Here is a 15,511-nt window from a genome sequence, read left to right as displayed (position 1 = left end):
TAAATTTTTTTTTAATTGAAATTTGTCTGTTGTTTGCATTGTCTTTATGAACTTTTCACTTTCTCATCATTTTCTTTTGAACAACTTGGCTAATTTCATCCATACTTGGCACAGTGTATTTTTTGGTTAAATACCTGAATGGAATTTTAATCTGTTTAAAGGAAGGACCTGGCTCCTTTCAAGATGAGATAATCACAGAAAGACAACTAGAAGTCTCTGACGAGACTGTAGCTCTGATGGTTTGTACTTGCAACAAAGGAAGATTGATTGTTGGATTGTTTATTGTTTAACGCCGAGTTGGCAGTATGTCAGCCATATTTCGGCGGGCAACAAAGGAAGAACAAATGAAGAGTAAGGTAGCACTTGCACTATAAACAAACAATTCAACAGCATGAAATAAAATAACGGTCCTTAGTTTAGTCTCTTTTTATGGCAAGTTTTATTGCAATCAGATTAAAACTGTTGAAGGAATAGCCTTCTGATGAAAGAATTTGATTTCACAGAAATTTCTATTTTTTGATAACCATGGCAAGAGTGCTCATCAAAATAAAAAAAATGATATATAGAATTATGTGTCTTAGTATAGTCTACTTGTGTGCAAAGTTATATTGAAATCAGACCAAAACTGTAGAAGGAGTAGCATTTTGAATATTTCACAAATCTCTTTTTTTAGTAACCATAGCAAAACCACTATTGAAATCACAAACTTATACCAAAAGTTATTTTTCTGAGTTTGAAATCTTCTTGTGTTTCAAATTATATTGAAATCAGATCAGAACGGTAGGAAGAGTAGTGTTTTGAAAGTATTTCATAGAAATTTCTGATTTTAGTAATTATGGTAACACTGCTCACCAGAATAAAAAACTGATGAACAAAACTATGTCTCTTATTGTAGTCTATTGTATCGTGCAAAGTTATATTCAAAACTGTAAGGGGAGTTGTAAAGGAATTTCACAAAAAAGTCTATGTTTAGTAACCACGGTAATACCATTCATCAAAATCAAAACCGATGAAAAGAATTATTTATCTTAATGTAGTATACTTCTGTGCCAAGTTAAATTGAAATCGGACCAAAACTCAAGGAGTAGGAGCCTTTTGAAAGAATTTTACGGTCATTTCTATTTTAAGTAACCATGGCAACTACCATTCATCGAAATAATAATTAAAAAAATGATGAAGAGATTTATGTATATCAATGTAGTCTTGTGTGCGAAGATACTTTGAAATCAAACGAAAATTGTAGGGAATATAGCGTTTTAAAATTATTTCGGTAAAAATTTCCATTTTTAGTAACCATTGCAACACCACTATTCGAAATCAAAAACATAAACACAGAATTATATATCTGAGTTTGAAATCTCCTTGGGTGCCACGTTATATTGAAATCAGACCAAATCTATCGGAAGAGAAGCGTTTTGAACGAATTTCATAGAAATTTCTGTTTTTAGTAACCATGGCAACATCATTCACCAAATTCAAAAACCGATATACAGAATTACATATATCAGTGTAGTTTACTTGTGTGCCAAGATATATGAAAATAAGACCAAAAATGTAGAGCAGTAGGGTTTTGAAAGAAATCATAGAAATTAATATTTTTAGTAACCATGATAACACTGCTCACCAATATCAAAAACCCATGAACAGAATGATGTATCTTAATGTAATCTACTTGTGTGCCAATATATTGAAATCAGACCAAAACTATGAGAAGTAGTGTTTATAAAGAATTTTACAGAAATTGCTATTCTAAGTAACCATGGGACCACCGTTCACAGAAATAAAAAAAAAAGATACACAGAATTATGCATCTTATTGTAGTCTACTTGTGTGCCAGATTATATTGAAATCAGATCAGAACTCTAGAAGAAGGAATATTTTGAAAATTGTTTACAGAAGGACAGATGAACAGACGGACGACTGGCACCTTACTATTGCAATAGCTGATGTCTGACCAGTAGAGTTTAAAATAGGGTTATGTCATTTTAATATTTTTTAACTGTCTGATATCGTATAAATTAAAATTCGTTCAAACGATGAATTTTAGCTGTAGGGTTATAGGGTGAGGTCACTTTAGGAGTAAAAGTTTCACTTGGGATTACAGGAATATAGGAATCAAGACCTTCTGTGGAATTTGAGCTTCTCTAGTTTTTAGACTGATATTTCTATCGTCAACTTCCCTTATTTATTTAGCACTCTACCATTATCACCTGCACATGGAGTTTACGTCTCCCAATAGATTCGATACACAAGAGTATGCTCTGCGTAAGAACAATTTCTAATACGAGGCAATCTCTTGACTAATAAGTTGATGAAACAAGAATATCAACAGTCTCGTTTAAAGTCATCAATTCGCAAATTCTATGGTCGATACAAAGACCTTGTCAGCAAATACAATCTATCGTAAAGTCGAATTTGTTGACTGACGTTTTTCATACAAATTGTTAGGCTATTATCCTCACACTGAATTGTCTACAGATTTTTCAGTTTGCCTGATCATGACAAGGAGCACACGGCGGCTGAGACCAGGTGACAGGGGATGATTACTCCTCCATGGCACCTGATCCAACCTCTGATGTTTTTAGAGGCCCGTGTTTGCTCTGCTCCAAATCTGCATTGTCTCGATTGACTTTTTACCTTGATTACTGTTCGTTCTCTTCCTACTTCATGGTTTAACCCAACCTTGAGTTAGAATCTTGGACTCTATGCATGTGACATGCGTGAATTTTACAATTGGTTGAGGACTTTTTGTTCATAACAAGTTTCATATTTTCTATGTAGAGTAATATAAAAATATATAAAGATAAATTCTTCATTATGTTTCCCAACATAATGAATTAATTTATTGAGTCTGAAATATGATATGTAATTTTATGTTTTAATTTCTATCTAGAAATACTATTAATATACTTATATCTGTGATTTAAGTGATCTAGTAATTTTTAAGTAATTTTATTATATAAGGTTCATCATTGCTATTAATTGCGGAATGTAAAAGTTTATAAAAACAGATAGTTTTAGAAATTAGAATATCTACATTTAAAAAAAGAAAGAAGAAATATATGTTACATCTATGTATACAAACTTTCTGATGAAAATATGGTTATTTTTAATCAATAGGTTGTTATTTCAATAATGGTTACACTAAAAACCGCTGTTGAAATAATATCAACTATTAAATAATTATTTCAGTAATGATCATTTTTTCAATAGTGGGTACATTGTTGCAACCATTATTGAAATAGTGACTATTGAAAAAATAATTTCAATATTAGATATTTCAATTCGGCAGTACATGTATTAATGCAACCACTATTGAAATAACGATCACTTATGAAATAATTTCAATAGTAGTCATTATTTTAATAGCGGTTTTATATGTGTGACCCCTATTGAAATAACACCCACTATTATAATACATGTAATGCTTATACTAATTTCCTTTAAGTTTTGTTTTTTAATGTCTTAAGGAGTAGGCGTTAGATTTACTATCCATATTTGTAGTGTAGGCAAGCCCATGAATATATTCGAGAATTTCCCTCTATTGTATATTCTTTTTATTAAAATAACCATATTTTCATCGGAAAGTTTGTGCACATAGATGTCAGTCTTCTTCTTTTTAATGTAGATATTCTAATTTCTACAATTATGTGCATTTATGATCCTTTCATTTAAAATCAGTGGCAAAGATGAACAATATTTACCAAAATTACTTAAAACATGCATATATTGATTGATTGTCTATTAGTTTTCGCCAGATTCAGCGGAAGCTTGCATGTAACATTTGCATGCTTTGTTTGAATTTAAGGTACGTCAGTTAAATCAAAAATGTCCGTGTATTAGTGGTAATTTATAGAAAAGAAAGAAATACATAATTTTACATGTCATATATCAAACTCATTAAATATTATATATTATGTTGGACAACGTAATGAACAATTAATCCTTATATTTTTTTCAATAGTGGGGTTATTTCAGTAAGGCTTGCAATGTGGTTTTGGTATTGAAATCATTGCAAGCAACTATTAAAATAATTATTTCAATCACTACTGAAATCTTTATTTCAATCACTATTGAAATCTTTTTTTTCAATAGTGAACATTATTTCAATAGTGGTTGCAGCCTGTTTCAAAACCTCTATTGAAATCATTGCTTCAATAGTGAACGTTATTTCAATAGTGGTTGCAACCTGTGTTTGGTTTTGAAATGCACGTTCACCCACTATTGAAATAATTATTTCACTAATGAACGTTATTTCAATAGTGGTTACAACCTGTATATGGTTTTGAAATGCACTCTCAACCACTACTGAAATAATTATTTCAATAGTGAACATTATTTCAATAGTGGTTGCAACAGTGGTGTACAACAAATACCATTGCTTTTGTTTTATTATCGTGTATTTATATTTATTTTCTAGAACGCGTCCACAAAACATTTTACATTCACTTCATGTACTGTATGACTTTAATATCTCCTGAATCTATTTCCCCTACACACAGCCTGTCCTCACTGTCCATTCTCAGTCCACAGGGGTTCTCTAGTCCCAGATCATCCACACATCTCAGGAAATGTCCGTCTTGATCAAATATATGTAGACAGTCATTGCTGTATCTGACACAATGATGAGTTATGGGATCTGTCAGTATATATCTAGGATCAAATATCTTCTTCCCTCTGCGCCTGGTGAACCGTCGTATCGGAATCGAACCCTTTCCCTCATATCCAAAACAACCACTAGGCCAGCATTTCGATCAGATACACAAATGTCTTCATTGTTGTTTTCGGCCAAATATAGCATATATTTACCATTTTTAAAGATTTCTTTTTTATTGTTATCTTTATATATTTCTAGCCTCACTGTTTGCCCTTGATAGCGGACGATTTTATTTCGGCCTTCATTATACAGACTGACGAATACATCTCCTGATCTTGTACCACACAGCCCTTCTGATTGCTAGCCCTTTTGTGTGTTGATCATTATTTCTGTCCTCCCGTGTCTGACGATATTCACAGTTCCATTAATTGTTATCATCACTATATATTGGTTCTCCATGTTCGAGCACTCTGATATCATCTGGCCAACATCGACATTTGGTAGAAACTGTATCATAAAAAGATCCGTGTATGTCGACATATCTTCTGATTGTGTCTTCTCCGCTAACCCAAGCTTTACCCGGTACCATACAAGGAACTTTCCACAAAGTTTGAAATCCAGTCGGAATGGTGGCAATAACTCTGGGTTTGTCCAATGACAGTTCTATCAGACGTGAAAGCGTCGTTTGTGTCAATGTAACCTTGTATTCTCCTAGTTTTATAATAAGTTCTTTTCCATGGGTTGAGTTAATTTTTAAAGAGGGTATTGTCTGATCTATGTCTGCATGAATGTTTCTGTATTCAGTGAGTTTGGATTTGTAGTTAGTTATATCAGACACTTTGTTGGACTTTAAGATTTCTTTGTTTCGCTGAATTTTTTCGATCAGATCTGGAGTCAGTTTAATTAGCTTGGTCTGGTGTAATTTGAGACAGACAGATGATTCTCTTCTGTCAAAGATGGTGTCTACTTCAACGTGCCAGGATTTTATGTGGTCCTGTATCTCGTTTGCTATCTCCTCAAATATGGCTGTTGGTTTGGAAAGCTTTATCTTAAACATAAGAGTAATGAAGGATTCAAATTCATGGATTTCCTTTTCTATGTCCTTTCTTGGGTTGGGTATGTATTTCAACTTGTGTCCATTATGGGAATCGATGACACACTCCATACACACAGGGACTTCACACTCTTGGCAATGGGCCTCACTTCTTTGATCGGAGCGAAATTCACGTTCAGGAAACACCAACTGTTTCTTTTTGTTCTTGAAAGGAACAATTTCATGAGTAAGAGAGTAGACCCACATGTTGATTGATGCCTTTCACGCATGAACTGACTTGACAGTTGTTACAGAATTGCTGGGTGGGTTTGTCACAAAAGATACACATGATGACCTCCTGAGGCCAGGAGATGGGAGTAGCTCAGGAGATTGGGTTTCTTGTTTCATCAGTTTTACTTTCGACAATATAAGAAATGGTAGTTTTAATTGTTTTTTGAAAGTATACAGCTAAAATGATATATAAAGAATAATCATGAAGGTGACGATTTTCATACATAATTCTTGTAACAAATGAAGTCAATATACTAGTAAATATTAAGAAAAGATTATTTAATTTGTGATTGCGCTAGCTATGGCCAAAGTTTTTTTTATAAAACAGAAAATATATTTCATTAAGCATAATTTAAAACTTCCAGATGCAAGAACGAAAGCGCGGACATCTTGTGTTGGCAGCTTGTATCAGAATATTCAATCCTGGTCCTACCCCAATAATCACTTCTCAAGAAACTACTTGGGTTAAGTTTGATTTTTCCTGGTTGTCAGCAAGTCATATGTCACTTAGAGTAGTGAGTACCTGTCATAAATCTTTTAAATAAATTTTTTAAAGACTCTCGATGAGAAGACTAGCATTTATGACTTTAGTAGATGAACTAGATCATATCGATTATTGATCTGCATTTTGCTTTTATACTAGTAAGGCGCACTTATAGATTAATCTGTCAGTTACTACTTTTAATAACTTGGTCTATATTCTTCATAGTCTCTTATCAGCGTTTCCGGTATGCAAAATGTAATGAATTAAGATATAAATTTTATATAGGCATCCCTCGTGAGCAGACATTGTACTTAAGTTAAAAAACGAAATTTAAATGACACCAAATGAAGAATTGAATTATAACCCACCTTTAAAACACATCTTTTAAATCTTTTAAATGTGTTAAAGTTATAAACAAATAATCTTCAACAAATTCTTCGCCTTATTGGTGTATCTAAGAGTGTAATCTTATAAAAGTGGTAATTTAGTCCAAATTTTAATCATAGTAGATATTGTAATTCAAAGATTTTGAAGAGAAGTATTTCATTTTCATTTGAAAGATTACATACTTAAAACGTTTGTTAGATTGTCTGCGATGCCCGCGTGGCGCAGTGGTTAGAGCGTCTGCGCTAGAGTCGCGAAGTAAGGAGTTGATCCTTACGTCATGGGTTCGAATCCCACTGTGGGACGTGGAGACCGGTCCTTCGGATGAGACCGTATAAACCGAGGTCCCGTGTCGCAGTAGGTGCTGGCACGAAAAAGATCCCTCACTGCTCAGTGGCCGTAAGTGCCGAGTATAGGACAAAATTTGCAGCTCTCCAACGGTAAGTGGTGGAGTCTGCATATGAGTGAAAAATTCTCGAGAGGGACGTTAAACAACATACATACAAACAAAAGACAGTCTGCGATCAAATCAAAGGAATATTTAGGTTAAAAAAAGTCCATTTAAATTCTTTAATTAATTTGTCTTCTAAAATTTTCTCTTCTTGTAAAAGTCTTCACACAAAAGATACTGTCCAACAAATTTACAGTATTGATATGATGCTAATTCAAATGCTTTTTAAATACTTCAGTCTGCTTTGAGTATATATAAAACGATAAACTTTGCACTTGCTTCTTTTGTTCTAGTCGACGACAAAATTTTGATTTTAAAGTTCTCTTTGGGTAAAATTAAATATTATTAAATTTTCCATGTGAACAACACTAGGGTTACATTTTTCAAATGCGTAATTTTAAATGAAAAAGTCACTTGAAAAGTTCAAATGAGCTCTTTTGATCATCAATCGTCCGTCACTTGTCCTCCCATCTGTTAAATTTTCACATTCTCAACTTTGAACCAACTGCAACAGAATTTCTTACAAAGCATCTTTGGCTGAAGGGGATTCAAGATTGTTCAAATTAATGGCCAGGTCTTGTTAAAAGGGGATATAAGGAAAAAGGCAAAAATAAAGCGAGTGTCTAAAACATCATCTCAAGAACTGGACAGGAAAACACGAAAACTGCCTGACACATTTTAGATCTAAATTTGTTCTAATCACAAAATCCCTTATTTTGCCTATAATTTCAACCTTGCAAAATGGAATGTGTCAAACACATTTTTTTTTTTTAGAGTTTATAAATATCGTTGAGATTTTTAGCTTAAAATATTATGTTGAGAAACTTTTAATGAGGTAATCATATTATTTTGGGTTCATGAGATCTCAAACTTTTTTTTAAAACTGCAGTCTCACTTAACAAAATCACAATTATGTAAGAAGTCACTAAACATCATCTACGCAAAAGGATGGGTTATATGTATATGTAATTCCTTAAACATATACATCTGAACATTTTTAACTGATTGATTTAATGCCACTTTAATTGCAAGAAATTGAACATTTTTTCAAAAGGAAATTGACTTTACAAGCATTGATGTATAGAATACAGTAGACGAAACGAATGGTGAACAGGGCAAAACACGGACCCCTGGAAACATCAGTGGTGAGATTAGCCCCAGCGTCACGAAACATCTTAAGCTTAAATCAAAATCTGTACATAGCGCTGAAATGATTTAAAAGTCAAACAATCCGAAATAAAAATGCTATTCAATATTGTATTTTCAAAGTGCTGATGTGTGCAGATGTGTACTTTTAATTCACAGTATTAAACATCTTTCAGGTGATTGAAATTGTGACTTAACGTGTAAGTCTATTTCCTGATCAATCCAGGGGCAAGATGACCAGAAGGAGTAAGCATCCTTTTTGACCGGTGACATCTGCCGTGACTCCTATGTAATGCCGTGACTCCTATGTAATGCCGTGACTCCTATGTAATGCCGTGACTCCTATGTAATGCCGTGACTCCTATGTAATGCTGTGTCTCCTATGTAATGCCGTGACTCCTATGTAATGCCGTGACTCCTATGTAATGCTGTGACTCCTATGTAATGCCGTGACTCCTATGTAATGCTGTGTCTCCTATTTAATGCCGTGACTCCTATGTAATGCTGTGACTCCTATGTAATGCCGTGACTCCTATGTAATGCCGTGACTCCTATGTAATGCTGTGACTCCTATGTAATGCCGTGACTCCTATTTTATGCCGTGACTCCTATGTAATGCTGTGACTCCTATTTTATGCTGTGACTCCTATGTAATGCCGTGACTCCTATGTAATGCCTTGACTCCTATGTAATGCCGTGACTCCTATGTAATAATCAGGTGGACAGAGTACTCCTTTGTCAATTTTAATACAAAAACAGAGACCCTACAAATTGTACGAGGGCTGTTCGAAAATTATTGAGACAAATACTTTTACTCCACAAAGGACTGAGATAAATTCATAAAAATTAGTCAACGTTTTTTAAAGAACAAATAAAACAAATGTACAAAATTTCTAATTTATTGGATAATTAAATAAGTTCCGGTGAAATCATAAACAAGCATATGTCTATTGACCTGGAGCAGCATCGCTACGTCATTTTAACGTCAGGTCAGCTGATATATTCTCATTCTGAAATGATCAGGAAGCGTTCAATCTACTTTCTCTGTCATTACATATAACATTTCAAAAATCAAACTGTTTCTTATAATTCTTAATCGATTTTTTAAAAAAAATTAAAAAAATAAAACGTGTGCTGTTGCTACCCCAGTGTAAAATATACACAAAATGTCAAATACAGGTTGACTTAGCATTATGCAGTTTCGAGTTATGCAACGCGGGTCAACGTTATTTAGTCCGTAATAATTGATGGTCATCCGGAGCTTTTGTTTTTACTCTGGTTGAATTATTTGTAAGAAAATAATATATACGAATGAGAAAATAAACCCGTAGACATGTTTTATTGCATTGGTATTGTTTTAGCAGGTCGTTTAGTCTGGACAAGAGTTCTCAATACCGCTACACAAAATTTTAGGTATGATCGCTGCTCCGCCTTGACGTCAAAATCCGTTTTGTCGTCGTTATCAGATTGCTATACCGCGCGTAAATTTTTTAATGATCTCCGTATTTCTGATCGAAATTCTAACAAACTTGCACAAAATGAAGTCAAAGTTAAATTGAAAAATTATATACATAAATTGAATTATTTTCGGTCTTACTATGAGTCCATTGGGAGTTTTTACGTTGGTGTTACATATTTTCAATATCCGATTTCGTGACTGCGCCGGGTACCCCTACCATTGACACATTAATATACCATTGAAAAGATGAAATAAAATATTTTTAAAATATTTCTTGTTTTTATTACTTCTTAGAGTTTGTCAAACGTATATGCAAATTTTCACCGAAAAACGTTCATTAGAAAGAAGAATATACACAATATCTCAATAATTTCCGAACAGCCCCCGTATATAACATGTCAAACAAATTGCAACACAACAATGGGTTGTATTTATAAACAAAATCAAAATAACTACCGTAGAATGTGCAACAAGCTTACATTAAATGGTTTGTTGAAATCCTTGTAACATCGACTTATTTGTCAGTAGCTCGCCCCGGTTTAAAAATTGATTGTACTCCTAGTATGATCTTGCGTATCGAATCAGCTGGGAGACATAAACACCATATGTTGGTGATGTTGAAATATTACGATATAAATAGGGAAAGTTGATGATTGAAAAACTCAATTTATCCCCTTTTCATACAGTTTAGTTATTAATAGGTCATTATCTATAGTCAGTAAAACATCCGGATATGATGTGTCTTTTATTTTGAGTTCACTGGAATATGTCGATCGACATATGAATAAAGTAACTTATGTAAATTGATAAAACGCCGTAGGTATATGTAAATGTTGAGTTGAAGGTCATAACAAGAGTTTTCTTCTTCTCATGAAGAAGGTTCTGAATAAATTCATTTCATAGGAATATAAAAAAAAAACAGGTAAGCTAATAAAAGAGCACGATTAGTGCCCATTGGAATTTCAACAGATTGTGTTGGAAGACTTGGTCTCCAAAGACTACATATATATTGTCAATGAGGAACTCCAGCATCTTTTTAATATCAACTTCAGAGTACATTTATGTTGAACAAGAATGATAAGTAATTTTGTCGATGACTACTCACAAGAAATGAACATTTATGAGTTGCATTTTTTTTTATTGAGGAAGTAGTTGTCTATGAAAAAAGTATGCTCTTTAATTTATCATGAGAAATATAAAGCGTAAAAAAAGTCATATACATTTTTATGCTATTGATGTTTGAAAAGTTTCGAGTTTTGAAAAAGCCATACCAATGATATTTCGAAAAAATCGTATAACACAATGTTTCTGAAGCAAAATATATCTCTGAAAATTAGGACGTAATAACAATAAGTGCTTGCTGAGTGACCGTTGCACATTGTGAAAAGATTGCGTCTCTGTATCTCCATTGAGGATATAAACGTATATTTATCATCATAATCTAAATAAAATTACGTTAATGGTGGAGCAGAATAATTTTAACCAGTTAAAGTAATGTAATTAAATTTGAAGATAGCGAATAGTAAACATACTCAAAGGCCCAATCAAACAATACAGATTGTTAGCAGAGTTGACAGACCTATAAAGACAGAGGTTGGATCAGCTGCAGATTTCATGAAAGAGTGAGCATCCCCCGTCGACCGGTCACACCAGCCGCGTGTTCTTCGTCTTGATCGTATTAAAAGAAAATTCCTTAGACAATTCACTGTGAAAATAATAGCCTAACAACTTATTTAAAAGACGTCACGACCTTACTTTACACAATACAGAATACACAATTGTCATTGTAACGACCATATGTTCATATCTTTGTATCTTCAACTCAAAAGTCAGTAGCCTACCTCAGTTTATGAATTGTTAGTACATAGAACAGACGTAAACCCCATATGCAGGTGAGATGGTATATTGTTACACAAAAAGGGACTTTGACAAGGAAAGGTAAACTAATAACGTTTATCATAAAGTTTTGTCCTAATTTTGTCGTCAATGTCTTTTTCGAGCGAAATATCCATATATAAAAGAGATGTATTAAACTATGAGGTGTCTTATTTCGAGTTCAATTGGACACATACAAACATTCAAAGAGTCAAGTTATCATGCACGTACAATAGTAGACTAAATCACATTTTTGCGACCAGTTGAACTGAAATAGCTAAATAAAAACTTTCAATAATCAATTTAAACCATGAAAGTATGTTCATGTATAATCCCTAGAACACATGATATACATTTGGTATGCTCAGCATGCATGATTAATTGATTTCTTTCAAAAATGCCAATGCACCGTCAATGATTACGCCGCTGTTTTTTTCTTGTATTAGTGGTGTATAACAAATAACACTGCTTTTGTTTTATTATTATTTGTAGGGTGCGGCCACAAAACATTTTACATTTATTTCATGTACTGTATGACTTTAATATCTCCTGAATCTATTTCCCCTACCCACAGCCTCCCCTTACTGTCCATACTCAGTCCACAGGGGTTCTCTAGTCCCAGATTATCCACACATCTCAGGAAATGTCCGTCTTGATCAAGTATATGTAGACAGTCATTGCTGTAATCTGACACAATGATATGACTCATGGAGTCTATCACTATATATCTAGGATCAAATGCCTTCTTTCCCCTGCCTGGTGTACCGTCGTATCGGAATCGAACTCTTCCCGTCATTTTCAAAACAACCACTAGGCCAGCATTACGATCAGAGGCACAAATGTCTTCATTGTTGTTTTCGGCTAAATACAGCATGTATTTTCCATTTTTAAAGATTTCTTTTTTATTGTTATCTTTATGCATTTCTAGCTTCACTGTTTGCCCTTGATAGCGGACGATTTTATTTCGACCTTTATTATACAGATTGACCAATACATCTCCTGATCTTGTACCACACAACCCTTCTGTTTGCCAGCCCTTTTGTGTGGTGATCATTATTTCTGTCCTTTCGTGTCTGACGATATTCACAGTTCTATTGTAACCATCACTATATATTAGTTCTCCATGTCCGGTCCCTCTGCTATCATCTGACCAACATCGACATTTGGTAGTACATTGTAACTGTATCATAAATAGACCCGTATATGTCGACACATCTTCTGATTGTGTCTTCTCCGCTAACCCAACCTTTATCTTCTGCCAAACAAGCAACTCTCCATAAAGGTTGAAATCCAGCAGGAATGGTAGCAATAACTCTGGATTTGTCTAAGCATACTTCTATCAGATGTGAGAGTTTCGTCTGTGTCAATGTAACCTTGTATTCTCCTAGTTTTATAATAAGTTCTCTCCCTTGGGTTGTGTTAGTTTTCAAAGAGGGAATTGCCTGATCTATGTCTGTATGAATGTTTCTGTATTCGGTGAGTTTGGATTTGTAGTTAGTTATATCAGACACTTTGTTGGACTTTAAGATTTCTTTGTTTCGCTGGATTGTTTGCATCAGATCTGGAGGCAGATTAATAAGCTTGGACTGGTGTAATTTTAAGACAGACATATGATTTTCTTTCATGGACTTGATCAAAGTGCCAAGTCTGTCAAAGATGGTGTCTACTTCAACATGCCAGGATTTTCTGTGCTCCTTTATCTGTTGCTCCATTTCCTCAAATATGGCTGTTGGTTTGAAAAGTTTTATCTTCTTGATCATAGGAAAAATGTAGGATTCAAATTCATGGATTTCCTTCTCTATTTCCTTTCGTTTTTCTAGGAAGATCTTGGGAATGTATTTCAACTTGGGTCCATTATGGGAATCGATGACACCCTCCATACACTCAGACACATCACACTTTTGGCAATGGGCTTCGCATCTCTGTTCGGATTGAAAGTCACACTCAGGAAACACTATCTGGTTCTTTCTGTTCTTGAAAGGAACGATTTCATGAGTAAGCGAGTTGAAATTGTCCACATGTTTATTGATGCAGTTCACGCATAAACTTACTTGACAGTTGTTACAGAATTGCTGGGTAGCCTTATCACAGAGATTACATTTGATGACTTCATGAGCCCAGGAGATTGGAGTAGCCATTCTGTTGCTTAAGTGTTAAAGTATAAATCTGTGAATAAAGTATAATATTTCAAATAATTTTATGAAAGTTTTCTTATATCACCTAATTCAAGGCTGGTCCTACCCAAGTAAGCACTTGTCAAAGAACTATTTGGGTTTAGTTTTATTATTCCTGGTTGTTAAAAAATCAGGTGTCACTTAGAGTGGTGAGTACGTGTCATAAATTAAAACTTTTAAAAACATTATAAATGCATCTCTAGATCAGCAGACATTCATTTATAACTTAAGAAGATGAACTGCATCTTATCGATCTTTCTTATTAAACTGTATTTTTCTTTGATATATATGAGTACTAGTAAGGAGCACTGATAGATAAACCTGTCACTACCTTTAATAATAACTTGGGGTATATTCTTCATGGTCTCTTGGCAGCCAGAAGTTCCTGGTATGCAAAATGTAATAAATTAAGACATAAAAAACTAGGGGAATATGCCGAGCCATATGCCTTCATAATGACAAATAAAGAAAATCAATAAATTCTTTTTTCAGAAATTCCACTTTTTGTTAAAGTTTTGTTAAATTTAAGTAATGTTAATTGCCTTTTGCATACAAAATTGACAATGCCTTAATTGACATTAATTAAAATAAAAACAACAAAATGTCAACACTCTCAATAATCACAAAACTGTCATAACTTGGATGATTTAACTAAAGTTTTTGAATAGAGGGGTTCATTCCTTCATGTTTTTGAGAACGAATAATGAAAGGCAATGGAAAGATGTTTCTTTTTACACTTGCAAAAATTTGGTCCAAAGACCCACTCTACATAAAAAAAAAGTTTAGCGTGGTCTTAAAAATTCTAAGTCTAAATACGCTTGCTAAATACGGAAAACTATTTGGTATTGTGAAAGCGTGATGTAGTGGTCAGCAAGGAGCTATTTAAACGGATATTTAGGGGTTGTTTTATTTTAAAATTAAGTTGAAATGTTGATGCAGGAATAAAACATTTTTCACTGAAAATAAACTATATGTATGTAATAATGAACCCATTTACAGTAAATTATTTGAAATGCCAGACAGAAGTTATAATAAATATTGGAATAAGTATATAATCCCTTACTTGTTTATTTTTAATTACTACAAGCGCTTTCGAAACCGAAAGATCACCACTATCACTATATACAATGTACATGTATACAATTCAATAGTATCTGCACTTAAAATACAAATTACAGAATATAATAAATTTGAAGTCACTAGCCGTGTTAGACATTCTGTGGCAAAAAATGAAGGTCAAGTGAAAGCTTGTTTAGAATCTAGATATCACTTTGACAAGTACTGTACACATTTAAATGTCGTATACACATTTAAATGTCGTTCAATTGAGATATTTGTATAGCTGCAAAACGGGCATGGGCGTTTCGCTCATCTATTTCCCTCAGATTCTTCTATATATAGGTGTCCCTCGTTAACTTCAGTTAATTAAAAAAAATGACATTCTGATTTAAATGACACCGAATGAAGAATTGAATTATAAACCACCTTTAAAACAGATCTTTTAACTTGTAAGAGTTATAATCGGGTAATATTCAACAAATTCTTCGCCTTAATGATGTATCTCGGTTTAAAAATTGTTCGTACGTAGAGCATGCTCTTGCGTATCGAATCAGCTAG

General features: G+C 33.5%; 2 protein-coding genes across 2 annotated transcripts; both read right to left on the bottom strand.

Moving 5' to 3' along the window:
- Positions 1-5,021: 5,021 nt before the first annotated feature.
- On the bottom strand, positions 5,022-5,897 carry LOC133194880 (uncharacterized). The gene has a single exon (XM_061330781.1). It carries the CDS (start codon positions 5,895-5,897, stop codon positions 5,022-5,024), a length of 876 nt encoding a protein of 291 aa, XP_061186765.1.
- A 6,965-nt stretch (positions 5,898-12,862) lies between these two features.
- LOC133194879 (uncharacterized) lies at positions 12,863-13,858 on the bottom strand. The gene has a single exon (XM_061330780.1). It carries the CDS (start codon positions 13,856-13,858, stop codon positions 12,863-12,865), a length of 996 nt encoding a protein of 331 aa, XP_061186764.1.
- Between the last annotated feature and the right edge of the window lie 1,653 nt (positions 13,859-15,511).

This window comes from Saccostrea echinata, unplaced genomic scaffold, assembly GCF_033153115.1.
Source record: "Saccostrea echinata isolate AGI-Se365-2 ecotype Australia unplaced genomic scaffold, CSIRO_AGI_Sech_v1 ptg000029l, whole genome shotgun sequence".
Taxonomy (NCBI): domain Eukaryota; kingdom Metazoa; phylum Mollusca; class Bivalvia; order Ostreida; family Ostreidae; genus Saccostrea; species Saccostrea echinata.
This window is presented reverse-complemented; position numbering and strand designations above follow the sequence as displayed.

What these genes read in the sequence shown, in the direction of transcription:
- LOC133194880 (XM_061330781.1), bottom strand. Translation starts at nt 5,897, where the DNA reads ATGTGGGTCTACTCTCTTACTCATGAAATTGTTCCTTTCAAGAACAAA.
- LOC133194879 (XM_061330780.1), bottom strand. Translation starts at nt 13,858, where the DNA reads ATGGCTACTCCAATCTCCTGGGCTCATGAAGTCATCAAATGTAATCTC.